This window comes from Trachurus japonicus, chromosome 13 (assembly GCF_045865225.1).
Source record: "Trachurus japonicus isolate A0001 chromosome 13, Traja_1.0".
Taxonomy (NCBI): Eukaryota; Metazoa; Chordata; class Actinopteri; order Carangiformes; family Carangidae; genus Trachurus; species Trachurus japonicus.
Window position 1 is genome coordinate 34,145,096 of NC_140919.1, and position 26,853 is coordinate 34,171,948.

Below are 26,853 nucleotides of genomic sequence, written 5' to 3' on the forward strand. Positions count from 1 at the left end.
AGTTGGTCCACACATCAGTGGTGCTTGAGAAGTTAAGTGTACTCACTGGCCATTGAAAAAAATAACCCTGCTGTAGATGGCAAGGAATATGTTACCTTAAATAGAGTGTGTGATGTATGTGGTGTCTGTAGGGGTCTAAAACTGGCATCCATCCATAATGGGAGACACTGAACTGAGACATTATTATGTACAGGTAGTCAAATAGTGTTCATCTTGAGACTGACACCCAGACCAGGGGCTCTAGTTTCGTGGCGCGGCGCAAAGTTTCGTCCAGCGCGTGGTCAGTTTGGTAGACCGAGGTGCGCCGAGATAGATGTGGCGGTGCAGCAGGCACAGATTCCACTTGGGGCAGTGAGAGTTTCGTGCCAAAAAAGCTGCGCCAAAGGTGCGCTGAAAGCTCGCCTGCTCCAACCTGGTCTACTCTCAGCGCAAAGCGGACCAGTGGTAGTTTGGCTGACCGGTGCACAATGCGCACACGTCACAAAGACCTCACAGGCAGGTTTCCACAGTTTCAGGCAAATTTAGATGCAATAAATAATCAACAACCACTATTTAAAGGTGTACAGAAATGGCCATTTGTCCTGTTTGTTGTGCCGAGTTGTCACGAGTTGCCGCACGAGTTTACTCGAGTAAGGAAAACAAATTTGATTGGTCGTTATCGAGCAGGCGGGATATTCAATGTCTGGAGCGAGACCGATGCTGATGAATCGTGAGCAGGCTGACATATAATTTGTGTGCCTGCATTATCCAATGCGAAAAAAAAAAAACACACCTTCATACCGGATTTAATCAAAAATAGAATTTTGCACAAAGTTTGGGCTACATCGTCTGATAGATGAGTTATTACACTAATGTTAAGACCCACAGTGTTTCAAAGGAGGTTAAATCGAAAGCAACTGGACTTAGTTATTTGTCTAGGAAGACGTTCACTGGTTCCCTGGTGTCTGAGACCTCTGAGACCTCTCTGAGACCCCCTATCTCCAATTTACAATGCTGCCCTTTCATCCCTTCCCAGGAGATTCAACAATCTAGCCTCAAAGAACAACAACTGTTCACAAGTGGCAAGTGACTCCAACGACTCATTATAACAACATAGGGCACTAACGAAGTCGAAACCAACTTTCCATCAAAGACAGTCATTTAAACGACTGTCGTTGGCACTTGGAGCACAAAAGGGAACCAGTGACATCATCAGCCTTGTGAACGCCCACACAAGAGGTTAAATACCTGGGTCTCCACACCAGTTAGTTGGACCAGTCCCAGCCTGGTCAGATGCGTACATGAACTGATGAAGCCTCTTGGATGAGAGGTGAAACGTCTTCCTAGACAAATAACTAAGTCCAGTTGCTTTCGATTTAACCTCCTTTGAAATACTATGACCTGGACAAATGAGAATATGCACAGGCTTAAGACCCACAGTGGGATCAAATTAAATTTTCTTTTCTGCACAGCTTTAATGCAACTAATGGAATCAACACGTTTATATCTATATCGATTTTCCCATCACATCTGATGTCAGATCAAAGGCGGTTGGCACACGTAAGAGAAACTCAACCTGACTGAATTAACACAGATTAAAACATGATGCCGACTAACAAGTTCACATCTCTCTCAGCCAACCACAAACAGCCTCGGTATCAGAGAGTGAATATATATTCGGCATCTCTCATCTCAGAAAATTAAAACAAAAAAAAAAGAGAGAGAGACGCTCTGCAATGCGTCTTTTACGCACAGCTGCTTCTGATTTCATCCCCGTTACACCTGGTATTTGTTTATGTTGTGATCTGCCTGATCTTTGTTACACGGGGTGGTAAATGTGAGTGTCTTCATTAGTGGAAAAAGGGTGTGTTTTGTTTGTTTGTTTGTTTTTTCACATTGGTTAACGCAGGGCAGAACTGATTTACAATATCTCCTCCCAGACTACTTCTGCTCAGTCGGCGGAGGTCTGTTCGTGTTACCATATATATTCGTCCACTGTGTGAGCTTGGACCTCCTGGACCAAAACATCAGTTTCCTTCTGTAAAATATTCGGCCGTCTGGCGTTGCTGTCTCCTTCGTCCATGTTGAAATATAAAATGACAAAATTGCATTAAATGTGAGGAGAGGAGCTCATTTGATTGGTGAAAATCTGAGGCCTTGTCCATACGAGCCCGGGTATTTTTGAAACCGGAGTTTTGCTTCGCGTCCACACCAGTGGTGTAATAAAAACACTCCGTACACACGCAACCGTGAAATCCGCTACCAAGTGACGCAATGCACGTGTTTTAACCAATCAAAATACAGTGGAAACCGCTTGGATCAAAAGGCTTGGGAGGAATCATTTCTATACAAATGCTGTTTAAATAATTCGTTATCAAGAAATCCGCTTATAGTGTTCATTTTTGGTCATTTTATGGATGTAAACATGCGCAAAAACCATTTCAAAACTACGTGTTATAGCTTTATTTCACAGACTCCAAGTCCAACAATTAAATATTAATTAATTTAATAAAAATGTAGCCTATTTATTTTATTTTCGACGATGTCCCTTTGACGTGCACTGCTGCAGCAGCCTGCACATGTTGCTGTGCTGTGTCTTGACTCTTGTGCTGTGTGTTGTTGTGTGCTGTGTTGTTGTGCTGTGTGCATCACCTGGCTGCTGAGCCACATGACTGTCGGTGCTTCGCAACTCTTTATCACTGGCTGTTGTGTTGTCTGTCAAAACATGGATGAATGAAACATCATATCCACTTTATATCGACCGCGGACGTCACGGATACATTTTCGGCTTTTGGCTCGTTCCTCATCTCCGCATAGGCTCTTTATATCACTGCATGATGCGACTCACCCCCCCCCCCCCTCCCGTCGTACCCGGCCTGACAGTGACATAGGCTATTGCCTGTTCATTCATGAAAATCATCCCGAAAAACTCTCAATCAAACAAGGTGGGGAATAAGAAACTGTGGCGCTACTGTAGTAGTTCTGTCATTTAAAAACACACCGGCAGCGGCCCAGCTGATCTGTAGCGTCACTTGTTACTGTAAATGATGCTGTGTGGAAAGCCAGCTGTGGTCTGTGATTGAGGGTGAGTTTGGAGCTGACTGACGACCGTTTCGTTATATTTTTCTCATCGAAAAACTATACAAATAGCATTTAGATGATGTAAAAAAATAAATTAAAAAAAAGTGATAAAAATCCACTTTGTCACCTCCATTTTTGCGAGCTCACCTGCAAACCGCTGCAAACAACCTCTGCAGCTGCAGTGTTTACATCAGCACGTGTGCAGCTATGACGTAAACGAGTAAAACAATCACGGTTGCAGTGTCCACACGCACCCGGTGAAACCAACCCCGGCCGAAAACCCCACCCTGGACTCCGGTTTCAAAAAACCACGGTTTCAGGTTTCCAAAAGCGCGGTTGCATGTGGACAGGACATACAACCGGGAACATATGTTCACGGTTTCAAAAATACCCGGGCTCGTGTGGACTAGGCCTGAGTTGGCTGTGTTAAACCCCTTTGTGCCGGTAGGAGGGACGGGAGGAGTACCTGCGCCGGGCTGTGCCGTGCACTTGCAAAGTGCGCCTGAACACACCCCATTGTTGCGCTGCGCTTAGACCGCGCCTGGTCTACGAAACTAGAGCCCCATATCTTTTAATCTTCTATAATGTGTGAAAACATTATGAGTATCTTCTTTATGCAAAGGAAAGGGTGGCACAGTTTAGATGTTCCCCCTGCTGCAGTATAATCAGTGTGCGGCTCTGTCTGGTACAGCAGGTGCTTCACATTTCAATCATACCACATGCCTGAAGTGGCAAAGCATGTTTGCAAACACTAATAGTGTTGCATAAATGTGATTTCTTAAAAATCCATGCAGCTCTGAATAATTGTTCATTTGAGGCCCTGTGTCATGGAAAGAAAAGACAAGGAGAGGTGCTTCTAGTACTTTAAGACTGCTGCTTAGAATTTTACTTGGACTTTCAAAATATTGGTAATTACATTCTCACTCTCTCTCCCTCGGTCTCTCATCCTTAAGTAGCGACAGTCAAACTCAACCAAAAATAGAAACTCCACAGCATGGTGCTGCATACAAATGTGCATAAGCCTGCAGAGGTTCTGTATTCTTAATGTTTATTAACATCCTGCACTCTTGAGAGCAGTGCAGGGATATTAAAGACACAAAGTTGGCCTGCTGCAGCTGGGTGTCAACTGGGTGTGAAACGGATTTGACCAGCAAATTGTGTGATTTTAGCTGAGCACAGTCAGCATCAGTGGATATGTTTATTTCAAGATGGAATTACCTACTTTGTGTTATTACCCAGTTTATTCCTATGCCTTTATTGGTGGTCATAAAGGAGGAAGAGTGATGATGTGGATGTATGAATAATGTTTCCATTCCATGGTGTGCCCACAGGAGACAGACATATTGATTATAGAGCTTTAAACTCTCAAATAAGTCAGCGCTGACCTTTTAAAATCCTGTTGCATTTAGGCATTAGCACATTCTCTTCCTACAGATGTGTCTAAATTGTCTGCTCAGTTTCTGTTGCAGATATGCTGTGTTATTGTCAGTGCTTTAAAAAAAATGTCAAATGAGTCACTATAACAGTTACAGCTACCCATTTGTTAACTCACCTCATTGCTTATGTTTTATTGTGGGTTTATGATAAAAGGTGAGAAAAAAGACTGGATCAGATTGTGCTGTTGTGGAGGTCAGATCAGTGGGTGGTTTTTTCTGGATGGGAAAGCTACCTGCAATTTGAAGAGAAAATGCAATATGTGGGAAACCTTAAAGGTTCCGCTGGACTGATCTGAGTCAGAGCTGAAACATCCACTACCCTTTGATCCCCATGCATTTGTCGGTTCCTCAAAAGCACGTCTGGGTCTATAACCCCTCTCTCCCTCTGCTCTTGATTATTCCTTCATTCCCTTCCTTTGTTCTCCTCAGCTTCTGTAACCGTGCATTTCCCCCCGGCCCCCTTTGCTCCTTCACGCCCTTCCCATCGCATCACCTCATCATGTTCTTATATATTTTCCTGCTCTATCTCGCTACATTTGTTACCCCACAAGCCACAGGCCACTGTAAACACTCTCTCTCAATAGAGACGGCTTACAGTGGTGGAAACCTCATTGGCAGAGAGGAATGCCTGCAACACAGCTGCCCCTTATTTTCCACTATCTTCATCGCTGCTCATTGTTACGTCCTGTGATCTAACAACAGCCACAGCTCCACAGTGTCTTTCATGCTCCCCATCTGCTCACTATGCAAACACTTTTATCGGTATGTTTATGCTGTGCTCTTTTCATTGCCATGTTTTTCCCCACTTTATTCACTGACTGATGCCATATAATGTAGTCAGACCTGAAATAGCCATGTTACATAACTGATCTTTTATGAAAATGACTGACTCCATGATAAACAAAAACTCTAGATTCCAGATTTGGCTTCCTCCTTAGTGTGTGCTGCCAAGCTGGGATAACATTAGCTAAAATGGCTATGTCAGTAGCAGACAGTTTGGTGGAGGTGACTAAGAGATACGCCCAGCCAAACAACCCAACACAGACCAATTTTTTTCTCGGTAACATAATATATGATGAGAGTTTAATTCCACACAGAGAAATATACTGAATGGGAGAATGATTTTCCATTTCCTGTGAAGTACCGGAGCTCTCCTTTCTGCATGCGCCCTGCAGCTCTATTCAGCAACACATGTGGAGAGAAAGAGACAGATAACATAAATTTAAGGTCTGAAACTCATCTGTTTTCTGTCTGCCACGTCCCCCTGGTCAAGTCAATACTGAGGCACGACACAATTTCTCATTTTAATTCCCATTAATCGTTTTGTATTTCTCGTGAAAACAGAAAGTGTCCAGAGAGAGAGACAAATTTCTCAGCAGAATTCCAATTAAAGCCGGCAAATAACAAACAAGGGAGAGGTGCGCCCAACCTTGACTCCACATCTGTAGTATTATTCTGCCCACACCTCTTATTTTGACAGCCCCTGGGGTGGGGGCATATCTGAGATGTGCCACATCTCCAGGATCCCCATAGATTTCCCCTGCTAATGTTTAACACACTCCCTGACCCTTAACAAATGTTGAATGAGTGTTGTTGTGAGTATTTGTGTTCTGCAGAAGTGGCATGAAGTGACTGTGATCACACAGCAGCTGTAGCACTTAAGGGTAGAAATTCGTCAATACCACTTATACCCTTCAACTTATTCCACTTAATTTCTGAATAATATATGTTTTGTGCAATATTTGGTTAATTACTTATTGAATATCTGTCCCTTCCTGGGGATTTTCTCATACAAATCAAGGATCTAATAGTAGGTAATTTGTTTTACAAACTGTAACCCCCCTGTGACAAATGTGTGATCTTGGGGCTATAAAAATAAATTTGCTTGATTTCCCATATTTCTTTTTTTATCTCCAAACTGATACTAAAACACTGAGTGTCTGTGTCCGTACTCTGTTGCCAATTCAATACAGAAACACATTTCACAATAAGACCCATTTTTTCAATTTTGCTGCTCGCTCAGGTTTAATGACACACTAGAGTCGCTGCACAAGTTGGAGCTTGTTATATCAGATGTAAAACTGAGTTCTGATATATTACAACAAAATAAGCTGGTACATGTAGCCTACTGTAGATAAATATATTCAACCAACATTTATACTCATTGTATCAAAATGTACATGCTGTATGGCAACATGTAGCAAGGCTTACCAAGGGTGCCTGACCATTGTCAGGAGCTACAGCCAGTAAAGTCAAAGACTGACTCGAATCAAGTAAATGCACTTTTCTAGTCTCTCGAACCACTCAAAGGGCTTTACACTGTTTGTCTCATTCGCCCTTTCACACATATTCACACAGTGCTTTTTCGTAGCTAAAGCACTTGAAAGCTAAGTATTCACACACACACATTCAAACACCTGATGACCCGGGGGGCGAGTGTGGGTTCAGTGTCTTGCCCGAGCACACTTCGACATGCGGACTGGAGGAACCACTGACCTTCCAGTTAGTGAACGACCCGCTGTGCCTCCTGTGCCACAGCCGCCCTTAAATTAAGGGAACAAGATTAATTACAGTGCAGCAGCCACATCATATAGACAGGTAGCAGCTGGGATTGTTTGGGACAGACTGTGTGTCTGAATGTATATGTGTCTGAGTCACGTTTTGTGCCGCTTCTTCGCCATATGGTACTGTATGTGCATGTAAGTGTGTGCTGCTCACATGTACGCGCGAGTGTGTGAGAGGGGTCGGCAGGTTTTGGTATGCAGTAGCTGGTGGCGTCTCCTGGGGTCTTTTCAGAGTAGTAGGCCAACACAGACCCTGATGCCGACAGCAGTGAACAGATGGCTGAGCGTGTTAGCATGCCTGCACTGTGCCAGGGGTCAGAGGGGGGTGTCCGCCCAGTCGGGAGACAGCATTCCCCCAAATGAGCACCCTAACCTGTTACTGCTCAACAACACGCACTGTGGAACCACAACAGAGTCATACATACATACATACAGTCATACTTCACCTTTTTATAGTCGTCCCCCATAATCTTACCTTCCATGTTCATTATTGTACTTGTATGTAATAGTTTAAATCACATCTTCCGCTGCAGATCTGAACTCCTACAGCAGTGGTTTGTCACACACTCTATCAGCACCCAGTGGAGGAAATCCTGCAATTTTGGGGGGGGTGTAAATAAACACCTAACATGTAAACATGTGTTTTGGCCAAAATACTGTGAGCCAAAACATGTTTTTTTCATTTTTTACTATATTTTATATGTGATGAACTAATCGAGACCTGTCCAGGGTGTACCCCGCCTCTCGCCCAAAGTCAGCTGAGATAGGCTCCAGCTCACCCGTGACCCTAGTGCAGGATAAGTGGTATGGAAAATGAATGAATGAATGAATGAATGAATGAATGAACTAATCGAGAGTTATCACCCAAATCTGAAGTCACCCTTAGCCCTGTGTGGAGCAGTGAAAAATCTGTAATAAACAGACCTCTCTTGCAGTGACAATCTGGTGGAAAATTTAGCAGCAACAGAGCCAGATGTTACTCTCAGTGCATGGAGACCAAAAACAGAGCTAAAACACAACATACTGTATTGGTATGATTTTTATTGGATGGGCAGTGACACCTGAGAGGCACAGCTGGTTATTGCAAAAACAAAAAATAGAAAGAAATAAAGAAAGAAAACACCTCTTGCTATAAAACAATGAACCTGTTCAGCATTATGTTACAACCATTATTGCCGCATACAGTTTTATTATTGAACATTTTCCTACAGTGTGCTAAAAAGTGTCCATAATCACTCCTCACAAATGTAATCATAGGCTTTGTTCTGCATCGTAAACCTCACCTTATATTGCTAGAAACTGTGGCATGTCCCGTAAATTAAGATAAAGGTTTGGAGGCAAAAACAAACTGCAGGAAGAAGCCACCGCTGCTGGTTTCTGTGCACGTCTTCCCAGAGAGACAGATAATTCACCGTGATACTGTAGCTCTCTAATGAGTCGATTCACACTCCGGCAGGCTGGAAACTTTGAGGGCATTTTGCCATTTTCATACTCCCTGGGAAGATATAAATCTGTAGTGTGGAAGCCAATCTCACTGATGATGAATGCCGTCTTTTGCCTCCCACTCTCATCTTCCTGCTCTTGTCTTTCTCCCATCTGCTCAGTCGAAGGTGACAAATGTGTGATGGCGATAGAAGTGGTCGTGACCTGAGAGGAAGACGATTCAGAAAGAGAGAGATAAACAGACAACAAAAACTGTGTATGCTGCTGGGGACAAAAACAGAGTTTTATAGGAAATGCCATTTTAAATCATTATTGTGCTCACAAAATGACACACTGAGGGAACCAAACAAAGATCAATACATCAATATTTCATCCCTTCTCATTCAGCTCTAGTAAACTTCTCTGTAGAGCCCTTCATCGTTCATATCACATCCCTCGTGGTCAGTTTTCCCCTCCTCTCTCTCATAGGTAAGTTAAGAAATATATCAGACTGCAGTATGATAACAAGTGCACCATGTGCACCTGCTGCAACTGTTTGACTGGGCTTTAAACCACTGGAAATGACAGTGATGCCAACTGAACAATAGTGCTGTCAGCTTTCCACAGGGTGCCTCCTAGGCTAGGTAATTTGTCGGGAGAGAATGGGCTCAAGGAGAGAGCTGCTAAATACCACTAAGCTTCATAAAGCACATATTGACTGGCAGGACTCAGACCTCTGAGAGGAGGCACAAGAAATGAAAACAGAAAAGCAGATGGATTGTGAGAATCCTCTTGCAGCGGTTCAAATCTACTGCAGGAAGAAAAAACAATTGGCTTCATAACCACATGAAGCCGGTTTAAACCACTGAGCCGCACCAACAGAAAGATGATTTTGTCAGTTTAGGCCAATAACAGACAAATGTCTCACAAATCGGGAGCATCCCAGCATGTGTGCTGCTCTCTCAAAATGATGAGGTGAGTGCAGCTCTGTTATTTCATTTAACTGTCTTTCCTACAATCTTCTGAACGCAGCCGTTTGCTGTAGATTGGCACTTATGAAACTCACTGAAATGCAAGACTTTTCTATACTTGGCGTGTCTGAGTACAGTCTATCTGCTATTTAGTCATAAAACATTTTTTCACTTTTTATTGCCTTTATTGTGTAATTAACATATGTAATTAACATAATTTCTTTAAGGATAATGTTGTTAATGAGTCAAGATCCATAGACTTTATTTTATTGCATCATAAATTTAAACTACATTGAATGTAGCTGGAACATTTCCTGCCCTCCAAACCAGAGAAATCATATCATATTTTTATCAGCCACAGGAATTGTAGTGTGTGAAACCTGTAATGAAACCTATTTCAGCTGCCTGCTTTAAGGCGCTGCTCTAACCTGCCTAAAATAATTCTATTTGTCTGGCTTTCAGTTGTCAGATTCATACCACACATGCTGTTTCAGGGGATTTTGCTCATGTGAAAATAGTCAGATAGAAATTTGTTGAACACATTGGTTGAGCCCACATGAAATTATTTTATTTGTAGAAGTTCAGGTGTTAATCAAAACGTGATAATTAAAATTAAATAAGCACAGGTAAACCAAAAAATATTCAATGATTGTCATGTATTTGTATAATTTGGCATAAAAAAAATTTCATCACTTATGAAGTTATGCATTTTCTCATTTCATTCTCAACTCAACAAAAATATAAATGCTTGACAACTTAGAAGAACTTGTGACCTCACTCCCAACCCCTAACTTAAATAATGACCGTCTTGAATTAAAGGTCACTAAAAACTAAAGACTGATGGGAAATTCTGTAGAGTTCTGACCAGATAATGGTGATGGTGCTAAATGAAAAGCTTGGGAATCATTCAGTGGTTATGAATATTTGACTTGGAACCAGAGGTAAGCGGAATATTTGTGTTAATATAAGTCTTAAATAGTTATATCTTCCGACAGCAATCACGTATATAGAGTGTTTGGTCCGACACACGGGTCTGTCAGTTACTCTGCTCTGCTGTAAACCGAGGAGAAAACTTTCCTTGTATCCTACAACCTTTATCCAATGAGGAGAGAGAACGGCATAAAGGGGCGGTCCTCTCTGTGTGTGCAGCCAAGGGATGCGCGTGAATGTGGTGACGTAGGGACGAGGGCGGGGACTGCTAACTCCATCGGCTGACAGGAAGTTAGCCAAAACGACCAGGCTTACTTCTGCTTTAAATATCCCAGGTATTTCACAAAAAGCCAGAGAATGACCAAAGTCTATAGTCGTAATCTCCTGGGAACCATGACTATAAACTGATTGTGATTCATTGAATAGCTGAGATATGTAAGTCTGGACCAACCTAATGGACCAGCAGACCAACCAACAGACCAAAACTTTGAAAAAAAAATCTATAAAATACAAAGTATAAGTGTAGCGCATATACTATGGCTACATCTGTGGATCACATTGCTTGTGCAGAAGGGAACAGCAGTGCAAAGAAGCCGACAGACCAAAGTTTACATTCACAACACAGACTTGACACTTGGTTATATACAGTATAATACTGTAAAGGATTTCAAAAACACATTAATGATCTTGTCCGACAAATAATAAGTACAAATATTGTATTTTAAAAGAAAGCCTGATTTTTTTTCTGCTTGCTGTCAAACCTTAAATTGTTTCTCTCTCCAACAGTGTTTGCACACTAAAATACTTGAAAAGGTTTTTGGAGGAACTTTTCTTTCCTGCCTCCCCTCTTTCAGAAAAGAAGAAAATCTCTCTCCATTGATTTTCTGTTACTTTGTGACCAAAATAGTGCAGTGGGCTGAGTCCCTTGTGAGTGCTGAGCTGTTCTAGACAAGCCGGCAGTTGGAGGCAGTCTGTGGGCTGGGAACGGAGAAGAAGGGAGCTGACAGCGCGTGAGTCTGCTGCAAGCCTCCCATGACAGTCGGTGCCGGACGAGGAGGCCAAGTAAACAACCATAGCTAGAAAAGCACAGAGCCATGCCTTGAGCCTGGAGAGAGAGAAAATATAAAGAGAGACAAGAGAGAGCTCAGGAATAAGATGACACAGGGTGCAGAGGCTTCCGGAGAGGGTAATGAGTTTGGCCAGGTTCCCATGATATGCTGCACTGCATCGGGAGAGGAAGAGAGAGACAGAGAGAGAGATGCTTTTAGTTGTTCCAGTTTGGATAAAACTGTCCCCATCTGTTCATCTTTTGTGCCTAGAAAAGAACTCCACTGTTGTTCTGCATCCCAGAAGCCAGAATCCAATTACATGTGATGGCCACAGATACTGCAGCAGAAAAACAACTGCGCTCCAGCTGTTTACTCTCAGTATTGACTGCGGAATCTTATGCTTATGCCATTAGAGTGTAAGGGCACCTAAGCCCATCACCCAGTTTGGAGGAAGAATGGAGAGTGATGGAGAGGCATTAGTAATATTGACCATATTCACTGATCGATATCAAATTCGCTTCTGCTATCGGTGCATCAGGGTGAAGTGGCTCCCACAGTGACGCTTTTCTTCCTTCCCTCTCTCTCTCTCTCTCTCTCTCTGTGTTTTTGTTCTTCCCTCTCTACCCCCCCTTTTACTACACTTACCCTTCACAGAGGGTCTGTACCAGCTGGGTGGTCGTCGATGTGCCCCTCAGAGCAGCATTGAAGGACTGGAGGACACAGAGGTAGGATCATTACGAAGAACCTTTATATTCTGTGTATTGATGAGCAGCCAGGAACAAGTAGAAGGACCTGGTTATTTGTCTTGCCGTGCAACCTCACTGCATTCACAAAATGATGCCTCCAGTCCTTCCTTCCCTTTGAGTCTCTCCTTTTAAGTGTTTGTCTTTTCAACTCTAACTGAACTCTCCTGCAGAGGAAGTGTAAAACCCATGTGCTGCTGCTCGTGGTGCATGGGGGGAACATCTTGGACACAGCGGGCGGAGACCCCAGCACAAAGGCTGGTGATGTGGCCACCCTGGCCTCAGTGCTGGAGAAAGTGACGCGGGCGCATTTCCAGGCTGCTGCAGAACATGTGATGATCAAGCTGGTGCCATGTCCGGCTGTGTGCGCTGAAGCCTTCTCCCTGGTGTCGAAGTAAGTGCTGTTGCCAAAACAGGGAGTCTCATTGGTCCCTCTTGCACTTGTCATTGGAAGTGACTCATATCTGGATAAAATCCGAATGTGGTTTGATATGCTTTCATTTATATTTAGTCATAGAAAAAACCTGATTAGATAACTGGACAAGGACACGAGAGCTCACTGAGTTGACTGATGAGTAAGAAAAAGTGAATCATATGCTATGGCCTTCTTAGTCATCATTTCTGAACCCAGTGAAACACTTTGAGGACATTTTGTACCAATGTGTTTGATGGAGCTCTCCACCAACATCCTCAAAACACCAAATGTACATGTACATGTTCCCCCAGTGCAGGACACTTGTAGGGAACTATTCTGTTTCAAATATGTTTTACTGAGCCAAAGAAAATCATACATTCAGCCATCATGCATCAATGTATAAGCTCTTGTTTTCACAACAGAAAATGGTTATAAAATGATACTGAAATATATTCACAGATATACTGTATTTACAAAATATGTCATGTCGTATGCAAGATTTGACCTTGGAATATGAATGCTTTCCACAGTGAATAAGTGAAAGGAATATAAAACAAAAGAATAAAAAAACATAAATAAATTATTACAAAAATAATGAAACATTTGCATTCAGTAAGAATGCAAGATATGCAACAAGGGGGTTATATTTTTGGAGTCTGTTTGGTACGACATATCTTACCTGTTATCTGCTCCATTTATTATCACAAGCCTTCTTTAGACAGATCACAAATCGGATAGCATCAATCTTGCTTTTCCAAAGCTATATACAAATCTGGGTAGGTGCTGCTCTGCATCTGAAGTTGTTGATACTGTAACTCCAAAAACATGCCAGAGGAATAAAAAACAGTATGCAATACAAACGTGGATGAACTAGCCAGATATTATTAAATTTCAGAATCAGAACCAAAATATACTTTATCATTTTGGACTCTGATGCTGCGCAACACTGTCTCCATGATACAAAATCAAGACTAAAAGCTTGCTGCAGCACACTCAAAACACTCAAAAGACCATGAGCTTCACAGGTTTAGCTTAAACACAAATGCAATTTATAATTATATCAATGAGTCAATGATACCTGCTTCAGTTTCAGGGTCTTGGTTCTGTGCATGCTGCGTCTCTGTAAATGTTTCAAACTGTTAAATTGTTTGGAGTAATCAGATTTCAACAGCGATTCTTAGTTGCATGTACACATAACATCCGATACAGAAGCTATTCCATTATGCTTCATTGAGAAAGGCACTTAGGTATCACCATGCTTCCCTTTAATTGTTTCTTTTAATTTTATTTAAACAACACTCTCTGTATTTTAATAGACCATCTCAATTACTAAAATGGGGAATCTGCACTGGACTTTACTGTTAAAGGAGTTATTTCCTGAATCTGCCCAGTGTGAATTGAAGCCTACATGAATAGAGACAGAAACGCTTGGCTGGTGATGGTAGCGAAGGTTAATTGAGAGAATATATTGACCAAAGACCCCTAAACAGACAGTGCAATGTTAATTAGCATGCTGATGACATTTCCAGCCCTACCAAGCAAGTGCTCATGTGGAATATTAAACTCCCAACCTTTTGAAATGCTTTTGTTTTTGATTGTGAATTCTCCCTGTAAAGTACTGGAGGTGGCTCCTTGGCAGACAAATGAATGGCTAAATGATGTTACACAGTTTCCACTGATGCTGAGGCCTCTGCAAGGAGAGTGTGCAATGATCTGTTTGTATAATTAGCTACTGTTGCTTTGTATTCAGGTTTCATTTTGGTATCAATTTCAGAGTGAAAGTTAATCGTGGATGTTGTGGCAGTAGCTCAGTGATGAACAGCCGACAGTAAATTAGTCTTCCCATATGGCATATTATATAGTATTGTGGCCATTAAACTGCACAGGTCTTAACTCTCTGCAGTCCTGTGTAATGACGTCCTTGGCTGCTAGATATTTCTGAGATACAGGAGATATAATGCATGTCTCTGTTCACAGGTTTACTCCTTCTTTAGTCTTGTCAGCTGTCTGTGCAGAGAGTAGCTTAAGCGTAACTAATGATTTCATTTCACATTTAATGTCACATGTCCCACTGGTCACCAGTCTTCTCTCTGACAGTGTCACTTAGTTTTTCACTGCTCTCCAATTACAAGCCGATGATGTTTTTGTCAGAATTGCCACTAATCACCGTGGCTGAAAGAGCGTGTTTGGCAATGAAGAGTCTGGTTTTGTGATTGGCGTGAGCAGGAGAGAGGTGGTGACTGGAAGCAAGATGTGTGTGAAGTGATTTGAGTGCTGTAGCTGCTTGGCAGCTTGATGTCCGCTTGGCTGTCACCACATCCAGAGTTAAAATATTAAAAACAACAACTCCCCGTGGGAGACGAGCACAACTTGCCACATGTCTCCATTGCTTGCTGTATAATGCATGTGGACACACGAATACATACACAATTTATATATAAGGCAAGCATGAAAAAATAGCTTGAGGAAAGACCCATTCATATGAAAATAGCACGGACCAAAGCTTTTTTACTAGGAAGTGAATGACTGAATATGAAGAGAAAAAAATCATTTCAGAAGGATTAAGAGATGTATAATACACTTTATCCCACCTTATGTATTAAGTACTTAATTGTAATGTTAGATGGCTTGTGTTCCTGCCGGTTTCATTTTTCTTCAACAAGATATTTTTTTAGACAATTTTTATGTAACAGCCCAGTGTAATTTTTTTAACCCTTTCTAAAGCTTCTCATCAGGAAACATATAATGTATATATGATATATGTATATTTCATGTCAAAACAATCATAAATACAAGATACAAGTCTTTGCTTATTTCCTCAATAATTTGCATTATACTGTAAGGGGGAATATATTGTTTTAAGATATGTTAAAGGAAATAATTTAGGTTATAAATAAGAAATAAATGTTTTTTTGTGCTCTGGTGAAAGTAGACAAAGAATGCTTATGGCCAGATGGCTCCAGGTCCTCAACATATTCTCACAATATGTGCAGCCAGTAGGCATTCATACACGCCCACACTGCACCAAACAACACTTATTCAACTCCACTTTTGTCAGTTAACAGTGTTTACTCTAATGACAGCGTTGGACATGTGGGTGTGTGGAGCCTCATTTATTTCTGTGCCAACATAAACATCAGAGGAGTGGGCACCCAAGCGGGAGGGAAACGCTGGTGTATGGGTAATTTACTCTCATTCAGGGTAACAGATTGGCTGAAAATCGCACCACGGAGTGAAGGTGGCAAATCCTCTTAGCGCCTGAAAAGACAAACTTTCACATAAACAAACCACTTTGGACTCAGTTCTTGATAATTCCTTATGTACCAGAGGAAGTCCCCATAGAGGATGAACTTGTTTTTCAGCCTGTGTTGTTCTCTGTTGCCACGTGTGTGCATGGCCTGCTGTGCTCTGAGGGGCTCCAAGCGCTCATTATTAGCTCTGCCTGCTAATGAATGTACCTGACAGTGTTGGCCAGGAGCTGGGTGTCAAGACAACACACACATATAAATCCATAAACACACACACTCACACATACATCCCACACAAAAAACACTTGGAAAAGAGCACTGTTATGTGTATTATTGCACCATAGCACATCCAATTAACAGCGGCAGTGAAAAGGCTCCCAAATTGATTTCCTCTTGCAGCCGACGCGCCGCCTCTGTCACAGTTTGAAGAGAAAGAAAAATTTCAGCTGCTAAAAACTTCTGTGCTGCAGGAAAGAAAAATCAAACTGGTTTGTGTGGATTCGGTGTCATTGTGTTGGATCATTTTTCCATCAGGGTGAGTGAAGGACGAGGAGGAAGCCCGCTCACCCATGTGCGCAGCAAGCGACCTCAGTTCATAGAGATAGAGAGTCTCATTATTCCGGCCATCGGCGGCTGGGGACATGCCGCTACTATTTCTGGGACCTCTCCCTAATTAAGAGGACTCTGCAGAGGGCCGTTGCTGCTCATGTTAATTGTGCAAGCGTTGTGCCAACCATTAAGAAACGGGGAGAGCAATTAAACAGGAATCTGACAGACTTCAGAGTTTTCAGTTTGACATTACGTGGCGAGCGGTAAAGGGTGGGTGGCGGGGGGGGTTGCATAATGGAGTCTTTCTCAAGGTTATACTGTGTGAGATCACACTGATTTGAGGTTTAATCGACTCACTTGGCCTTATTGTCTCCCCCTGCTACAGTAAATGGATATCTTCATCATCACATTGGCATGAAACCTCGAAGAATAGTTCTGTAACTCAAGGAAAATCAACATGGCCAAGAGGCTCACTGGTTTTCGAAGATGAAGGAACCCTTTCAGCAAATCTCGTTTTAAGTTACTCTATGTCTTTAAGCTTTTTGTATTGTGTGAATGTGTCTTCAAAGAGGTGCACGTTACAATGACCTCAGTGTATTCTCAGTCAATATCACTTACATTTTCCTAATGTGAGTGGAGAGATGTAAACAGGGCAAATGTTGGCACTCATGAGTGAGTGACTCATGTTTTGAAATATCAGGGACAGACTTGTCACTGCAGTGTGAGCCACGCTCCGGCACCATTCAGGGCTGTGTTGATGATGCCTCTCTTTGAGGAGCAAACACCCCCGGTCCCTCACAAGTAACATATCTGTATTACCTGTGTGCTGCTGGCTGCTGGATGTCAGGTGTGTCATGCGTATGTGGCTGTTAGATGAACACGTGCTCTCCAGTCGTAAGCACAAAATCCAGACTGTAGAACACCATCTGCCTCTGACAACAAATACGACGCTTTTCCGTTTTGCTCCATCAAGATTGTTCGCCTGTAATCGCTGCCACTATTTTACTGATCACTGGGGAAATAATAGTAAGAATTACTAAGATTCATTATGGTCATTAAAATGTTGATGGGATTTGGATGGTGTGGCGGAGCAGACTTTCTCAAGTGCATGTTTGTATAGACATAGATGATAATGATCGCCTCGCATTAATTAGGATGATTGATTCCGAGACCGAGAATAACCTGCTGCAATCCGTGAGGATGTGGTACCTTCAAGCTGCCTCAGCAAATAAACCAGAAAACACTAATGTTCATGCACGTACAAACACACACACACACACACACACACACACACACACACACACACACAAATAAATCGTTTCTGTGCACTCTTGAATGTATAACAGTGGCTGCTCTGTGGTAATGATACTAACAAGTGCTTGCATAATCAAGTAATTATGCAATGCAAATAATGAGTGTCTCACCTGACATTTGTTGAACAGTGCAGCAGGTGTTGAACCTCTGCTCCTGTCATGTGACTTGTGAACCCCGTTCAGAGGAAGAGCTGCATTTGGAATATTAATTGGAGCTATTTTCAATTTTTCAGGTCTGTGTTTTTTGGTGTGTGTGTGTTTGAGCAGCACTTGTTAACATGACTCTAATAAGATCACAGCCGTGTAACTATAAACGGAAAGTCCAAGCCCTCGGTGGTATTTCACTTGGGATGTTGGGATTTCTCCTTTCAATTCCAAAACTCAGTAAACAGGAAGATAATAACTTGTGGTATGAGGTGACCTGATGGTATTTTGTTGCACAGCAAGTTTCCCCCAAGACCAAAATGTTGCCAACTCCATGCCTGGATTGCCTGAGTTGCATATTTCTCACTTAAGCCTCTGTAGAAGTGACTTTGTTGATATGCAAATACCTGTGTGCATCCTTATGCAAGTGGCACTGAATATATTACAGAGTTTCCCCTTTTTACTGTTTGCTTTCAAACCTGCATGAGGTGAGCAGGTTATAGAGTAGAGTCTCAATAAGGAGCTCTGGAGAGAAGAGCGCAGGGTTCATGCACCACAGAGTTGACACTGCAAACGCAGTTTGTGTCTCAGGTGATGTCTGTAACACGTTTCTGCTAACAGCAACACATCAGAGCCACATCCTTGGGTGTGACGTGTCGCACTGCTGCTCATTAATACCAACTGGTCCAGTGGGAGTGTGAATGTACACGTGAAATACTCCAACAGAGATGATGTTTTATAGAGATTACAGTATAGAGGACAGGTCTACAGACATGCTGTGGCCCTGTGTATTTTCTGTCTATGTGGCTTTATTCACCGTAGATGTCAGAGACTTGCTGCTGAGCACCATGTTGCTGTGAGCACAACAAACACATCTATTGTCTCTTTCTTCTCCATATTCTCTGAAGCCTGCAGCAAGTTTTTTTTTTTTTAATTGCTACACAAATTGGTCATGGCTGCTATAAACATATGGTAGTGCAGAATCTCGACTGTAATAAGAAAAAAAGGAATGATAATGGAATTGGTGGGGTTTTTTTTCAGTAGTTCTCAAAGTTTTATTTGGATAATTAAAAGTGTTTCGGTCCTGAAAATAGGATTATAATGAGGTAATTACACAGCCGCGTAGTCAGTTCAGGCAGTCAAAGAAACACTGGCTTAATTTGACTTATACACATCCAAGCTTTCCCAGCCAGTGACAGAACATCGATATGCTCTGACCCCAATTGTTCACGAACTAAAGGAAATATTTTCTTGCATAGATGGTACACAGGCTCCATTTCTTCTTTTCTGGGGTATTGTCACCATGGTGACACAATGTTTTGCTCTAATAAAACAAAGTTCATAACCTGCCAGAGGCACAAAAGAGACTGTTACTGGACTTACAAATAAATTGTGGCAGTCCAATTAGAAAAACAACAATAAGATCTACCTCCTTTCGGGAAATACAATCATTCACTCACTTAGTCAGATTCAGTAAAATGAGATTATATTAGAAGATTGATATTAATGTAGTCTAATTTAGTGGAGAGATTAGTCCAGAATGTTTTAAGTTCAATTCAGTTCAACGTATTTCAAATATATTGCGTATAATGAAATGTATCATTGTCAGAAAGAAGCATACGTACAGTATGTTGTTTAGAGTTTTCCCACAGTACATAGGATAGCTGTTGGTAAGAGTCCATGAGCTCACAGCAGGATGAAGGGAAAACAGAAGCAGAAAAAAAAGCTACAGGGTGAGTGACAGAAAATAATTAACCCCAGTCAAGAGATAAAACACCCACCTTCAAACAATTTCAAAACAATTATTTCCCTGCTGTATTTTGTTAGCTGGCAAACAGCAAAGTGTTGCAGGTGGAACGTGTGCAGTGCCAATAACTCATGCAAACACTGGGCCCAGGAGATGGCTGTTAGGTAATTATCTCCAATCCATAAGATAAACGCTTGTTAAGAAAATCCTTTTATTTTAACCTCACTGCTGATGGAGGGTATTTTGTTTTATAACTGTCAAGGCAAAACCAACAACAAATGTATCCAACTAACAACTTGTGTGTTCAAAGCCTGATGTATTCCTCCTCTTCATAATCTAAATTAAAATGCATTGTTGAACTACACATTAGAACTGGGCGACATGTTCCTTCTCTACAACAAATGTGGGCACAGCAGTTCACGCTGACTCAGTACCAAAAGCACCATCCTGCTGCTGTGAAACCCACAGCTGAAAATAGTCCCCATCCAACATGCTGTTTACTCTTTACTTTTGTTCGAGTAACATTTAGATTTAGATTTAGAAAACTTTATTGTCCCGCCAAGGCTGGAAATTCATCTTTGGTCTCACTTACATAGGAAAAACACAGACAGCAAGACTTACATGAGTCAAAACAAATCAACCATGATCACATAATAAAAAACAAAACAAAACATACATACAGGTAACAACCACACTTCAAGATCTCCTTTACTGTGTCTTATTGATTATAGAAATGGCATTGGGGATAAAGGAGCCCTTGTAGATCTTTTTCTTTGCCAGAGGTACTCTATACCGCCGCCCTGAGGGGAGTTCAAATTCACTATGTAGGGGGTGAGTCTCATCTCTGATTATTGACAGGGCTTTCCTTTGTACAGCGGTGTCATAGAGGCTCTCTAATGATCTTTGTTGACGGCCAACTATCTTCCCAGCCATGTTGATGATCCTATTGAGTTTGTTTTTGTTTACTGATGTCAGCTCCTTTGTTTTGCCTGTGTACAGCCCTTAAGCTGTTGTACAGTATGAAACTCTTTAGCCATTTTTAAAGATGATCATGTTGAATTTGTGTCATTTTGTCCGTATCTGAATTGGAGGGTTTGGGGAATCATATATTACACAAATAAGTGGTTGTTCAGATTGTATCGTTTTGCTATCAACTTGTGATTTCAGGATCCATAAATGAGATTGGACAGCAGCTCAAGGATACAACACTTTTATGGGAGCTCAAGCATTTTGAGAGACAGATTTCCCGTCTTTTCATGGGATTTGTCAACTACAGTATTAAAAGTATCAATCCAGCTCCTGAAGTAGTCGTAGGCAGGCTGCGCTAAGTGTGTCACAGGCCACTAGAATCTGTATTGAAAAGATTGAACAGAGATGCTGGAATATAAACAACATGTGGGGGAGCTCTTCTGTGTCTGCGCTACAAGCAAACTGTCAGCCTTCATCCTCACACAGAGGTTGTGCCCTTCTGTGTGGTGAGGTGTCCATGGTTACTGACATATTTCTGCCTTGGTGTGGCATCGCCGCCTCTCCCTGCGATCAGAGCATCTGATGGATGGTGACAGGGTTGCCACTGCTGCTCAAGGAGAGAGTGGGGGGTGGGGGGGGGCAACGCCATCCTTTACTGTTTCCCCACGCTGTCACTTGAAGTGTCTCCCTTGATCCATACTTGCACTGTCACTGCAGCACACAAACACAGGCACCCATTAATGTGCACGGTAAAGGAACAGAGGCCGTGCGCTCCGTGTTGTTGGCTCCTCGGGTTTTATTTGTTGAGGTAACATCTTTCCTGTTCTTGTATTCTTTCTTGTGTACACACACATACACACGTGGCACCTTTGTGGTAATGCCTTTGTGTGTCGAGCCAGATTGAGAGCATCATGATCAGAGTGAATGAGACAATGGGGTAGTCAAAGAGAAGCATATCACAAAAGGAGCATTGTGAACTTTCTCCAACCTTCATTTATTTTGACATTAGCAGGAACATTTGGAAATGATGACTGGCATTTTACCAGACTCCAAGGAAACATAAAACAAAAGCCCTTTTTTAAGACAAAGTAATGATGCCGTTTGTTGTTTTTCTTTATCCTTCCTTCCTTCCTTCCTTCCTTCCTTCCTTCCTTCCTTCCTTCCTTCCATCCTTCCTACCTACCATCACCCCCTCCAGTCTAAACCCGTACAGCTATGACGAGAGCTGCGTGTCCAGCAGCGTGGACCACCTGCCCCTGGCTGCCCTCCCTCTCCTCGCTATCGTCTCGCCACGCTACCAGGATGCCGTGGCAACCGTCATCGCGCGAGCCAACCAGGTCTACCGCAGCTTCCTGCAGTCAGATGACGGCCAGGGATTCACGGGTCAGGTGTGTCACGCCACGCTCTGGAGAGGGCAGGAGAGGAGAGGAGAGGAGAAGTACACTCATTATTGAGTAATGGGCTGTACACACTGTAATAGAAATCAATGATCGTCAAAGGCAGTAAAGATTCTCTCTCTTCTACGTAACCACTACTAGGCTCTTGGTTCAAGGTGCATTTTATAATGAGGTAATGATCTGTAGAAAGAGTGTTCATGAGTTGCATTAAACCCCGTTACTGTCCAGCTGTGAAACACACTGTCGTTGCATAGCTTCAATAAGGTTGTATAATGTAGTCTAAATGTAACTTTAAAAACCGGATTAGAAACACATAATAAAAACGAATCTGTAGTTTATTTTTACTGCCAGCTGATGTACTTCAGCTGCAGTTGTGCTTGTTTTCTTTGAAAAGCCTCAGATTCTCAGACAGGCTGTGATGGTTCATGATTGAAAACCACTGGTGAATAAAATCTTGATGAGCCAATCACTTAGGAGCACAGGGGGATACATTAAATACAGTCAAGTCAGGTACGAGTTAGCTGGCCTGCAGTTGATGAAAGGTAATTACAGTAATTTCTGTTATTCCTGATTGTGAATAGGTGATGTATGTTGTGATAGCTGGTACTTCACTTCACTTCACTTTATTAATTTGTCCCTTGAAGGGCAATTTGGTTTGCAGTGGACACACATTCAACAGTCACATTTGAAAAAAGCATACAGTAAGACATACATGATAAAACATACAAGATGTGCAGCAAGATATAGCAGATACACCAAGTGTTACTGTACAACATTAAAGTGCATAGAGAATAAGTAATAATAAATAGTTACAAGTATAATTGCAAAATAGCAATAGCAGCAATATAGGCAGTGCAATCACCTCCTCCTCTCTGCAGCGTTTAGAGCCCAGATGGAGAGAGGCACAAAGGAGAACTTGAATCTGTTTTTGGTAGTTGGGGGAGACAGTTAGACGAAAACCAGAAGGAAGCAGTTTGTACTGTATTCAGGACTGAGAGGATGAGTAACATCCATACGAATAGACTTTGCTTTTTTAAGCACCTGGATGTTAAAAATCTCATCCAGAGACCTGAATTTCACCCCACGTTGACGCCACCCGCACGCTTGTTCCTTTTGGCAAGGTTCCCATACCAACAGGTGATTGAAAAGGAAATAACAGATTCAATGAAGGAATTATAAAACATTTTCATCAGGCTCCTATCTACCTGGAATTTGGCGAGTTTCCTCAAACAAAAGAGGCGTTGCTGACCTTTTTTGCAAAACATGTCACAATTCGTATCAGATTTTAACATGTTATCAGTTATAGTGCCAAGATACTTGTAGTTGGTCACTAGCTCAACTGGCTGATTGAGAACAACACTACATTAATGAACTGGAGATGATGATCTAAAATCAATACAAACCCCCTTTGACTTTCCAGACTTTCAGGTCTGTGGGGCTGTGGCATAATAAGAAAATGTGTTGATTTTTTCAATCTTGTAATTCTCTCTCCTTTACAAATGTATTTGCTCATCAATCAAAATATTCGACTTGTCATTTTTTTTCCTTCTGCAATATTTTTTTTTTTACAGATTGGTCTACTTGTAATTACTTTCATTGTAAGAGCTCTAGAGTTTTTGCTACCTTGTGACTGTGGATACATGGGTTGGCACATAACTGAAATATAGGTGCTGTATCCCATTTTCATACTGCATATTCATTTTAAGCAGGAGGAGGCTGTGTGCTCACAAGCCAAAAATCACTAAATTACGGACACTTGAAAAAAGCACGCAATCTAATGATGCGTGAGTGATGTGTGTTAGCCAAATGGAAAACCAAAACAAAATACAAACACAATATTCCCAGATGGTCAGCCAAACTGTTTGCCTTATAGTCCCAACAGATGAATGGTCTAAATTAGTAGTTTTTTTCCCATTGGGTTGCTTGTAATTACAGTCTGAACAATATGTTGCGAATGCAGCATTAAAAAGAATAGCTTGTTTTGTGAGTGAGCAGCTCTTGAATGATATTGCCCCCCAATGCAATGCATAAAGGAGATGGAGATAATTCAAAACATTAAAATAAATTGTGAACAGTGTTGAAAAAGGCTCCAGAGGGATAAATTACAGGCCAACAATACAACATGTTTTAAATCTTTAGAAAAACATCTGGCTTTCTCTTTTATCATCAGTGGTGTAGACTGACTGATGTTATTTGGCAAACTGCATTTTGGCAGGTGTGAACAGAAAGACATTTTTACTTGAGCGCTGTACTAAGTATATTTTTGGAGTACAAGTACAGTACTTTACTACTATCAGGGTATCAACTTAATACAAAAACAGTCACAGCAAACTCCTGTATACTGTCAGTCATGTTTGAACCAAATGATGCTACAGTATAATGGATAAAGATGAGGCAAAAGAGCCACAATGGTCTAATCTTCCATAAGTCAATGTTTAAAACATTCAGAAAATAATCTTGTTTTAAATGTTCACCATTTTTACCAGGACCAAACTTTAAAACAAAAGAAATATAAAAATACAATTGATTGATTCAATTGTATTTTATGGCCATATTCTACAAGCTTTCTATTGTACAGTTTCTATAAAGTCTGTGTATTCAGTAGACTGTTTCAGAGTCATTAGGCTCTGTTGATACACTGTGGAACATTAATATGTTGATAAAACAGAGTTTTTAAAATCAAGAACTCCAATACTTTAACTTAAGTAAAAAATCTGACTGTAGTAAAACTTTAATTTGTATTAGAGTTATATTTGCCCAAGGGGATCTATACTCTAACTCAAGTAGTGTGGTTAATATTGGGATACTTTGAGGGTCATACCCGCCTGTTCCTGTGCAATATGTTGTTTCCTCTTTTTTTCCCCCTCTAACCACACTTCTATCTAATTAAAGCTTTTACTGAGTGAGTGAAGCACATGTGTAAGGCATCTAAATCATGAATTTCCCGAGCAGGTTTGCCTGATGGGCGACTGTGTGGGAGGTGTGCTGTGCTTTGACGCTTTGTGCTTCAGTAACCACCAGAGGCCCGGCAGCCCCGACAACAGCAGCAGGAATAACAGCACCGAGAGCCTGAAGGTACGAGCTCAGCGTCACAGTGATAAGATGATGATAAAACCCTGGGCTGCGTGTTGTTCGGGTGTGTGGGAGACTTTTAACAGCTGGCACAAGATTTTTTTTTTTTTTAATTTGGGAGAAATAACTCAAAATGATGACGATGATGTTATCTTTTGTCTCTGGCCTCTGGAACAAACATAAAGTGATTTTACACCCCTATTAAAAAGGCTTCCAGAAATGCCCCTGTGCCATGTCCTTGGCACTGTGTTTTTCCATGATCTAATACATAAGATGTAAATCAAATGCAGGTTCATTCTGTGTCTCTGGATCTCGTTTGTTTTCAACAGGGAACTTGATGTGAATCTCCATTTTTCCAAGCGTTATTTTAGTAGTAACACTGTAGTGTTTGTGTTCATCGTTACAGTACATTTCTACAGTAGCTGTAGCTTGTCATTTTCTTGTCCCCTTTTCCTGTTAAATGTTGCATGATCCCCACTTTGTGCCTTTTACTCCCTCCATCTCTCCTCCCCCCCGTTTGCCACTTGCACACAATGTTTTCCTCCCACATTGTTTTCCTCCCACATTGTTCACGTAGGAAAATGCATCACCAATCTGTTTATGTGTTATCTTCTGATGCAGCCGACGCTGTGAGTGATTGCGGCTTTATAGTAACCCGCAGGTTCTCCTGCTTCCTCTCAGGATAACTCGGGGTCTCTGCTTGGTGAGTCCAGCCCGGGGCTCAGCTCTAGCAAGAGGCTGAGTAAGAGCAACATCGACATCTCTGCCCCCAATGAAGGGCACAGTCAGGGTGGGCCGCCTCTCAGCAGGAAGCAGAGCGACTCGTATGATGGAGATACCTCGACCACTGGCCAGCACACCTTTTTTCCCAGGTGACGTAGCACACAGCACAGGTGTTATTCTGATAGGTATTCAGTACTGCAAGACAAGTTTAACAGACTGAGACATTGTGACTGTTTACAGAAATGATAATCAATTTGGAATCACAGCTTTATTTGCTCTGAAGTTTTTTCATCACTGTGGTAAAGTAGTTTGAATTTTCAGATATTTATTTAGGTCTTAGCCAGAACAATCATTCCCATCTGTTCTGCTAACAATTGATTTTCCAGATCATTTCATACTTCAGTTTGGTTTTGAACTTCAGAAAGCAATGTGATTGATTGGATCAGCAGTTATCAAGGAAATCATTAGATAGGCACACGGACACAGATTTCTTGATGATTAGTAGCACGAACAAGTGTATCAGTGTGGTTACAGAGGATTTTATCCTTACTGTTCATTTTTGTTCACATACATAAAACACACTATGCCACAACACTCTGCACCTGTAGTCTAATCCAGATTCTGACCTTTATCCTCAAAAAGAATGATCCTAAAATAAACCCAAATACAGCAAAGTACAAACATTTCAAACATTTTATCAGATAAAAGAAAATGAATGCTTTGGTAAACTCACTTTTAACCTTACCATGGATTTGTATCAGATCTCTGTCAGTGCCAAATAAATACAGGTCATTTTTCAATTTAACATTTGTGCTATAGGCAAATAGGATTATCAAAGTATTCATATTTAAAAGAACACATGGTTTGTTTTGCATGTATTCTCTGCCAGTAAAAATGGATCTCAGGTGACTTACTGTTGTACGTCCACAAAGAAACACTCAAACACTCACAAAGCCTATCATTTCAATCAGTCTGCAACAAGGATGCTGGGGTAAAAGAAAGCTGTGTATATCACATAAATATATAGTCTACCAAGTTCTGCAACAACAATAACAACCATCTGGTCAGTCTGAAAACACACTTGACAAAAGAAAGCTTAGC

At 41.6% G+C, this 26,853-nt stretch overlaps 1 protein-coding gene across 2 annotated transcripts in view; it reads left to right on the top strand.

Moving 5' to 3' along the window:
• pitpnm3 (PITPNM family member 3) overlaps nt 1-26,853 on the top strand; it is a 90,298-nt gene that overhangs the window by 38,482 nt on the left and 24,963 nt on the right. For both annotated transcript variants that reach the window (XM_085796142.1, XM_085796140.1), the window contains exons 4-8: nt 12,087-12,157; nt 12,349-12,569; nt 21,759-21,948; nt 24,910-25,032; nt 25,711-25,901. In XM_085796142.1, coding sequence (XP_085652268.1) covers nt 12,087-12,157; nt 12,349-12,569; nt 21,759-21,948; nt 24,910-25,032; nt 25,711-25,901 — 796 coding nt within the window. The remainder of the gene's footprint in view (nt 1-12,086; nt 12,158-12,348; nt 12,570-21,758; nt 21,949-24,909; nt 25,033-25,710; nt 25,902-26,853) is intronic.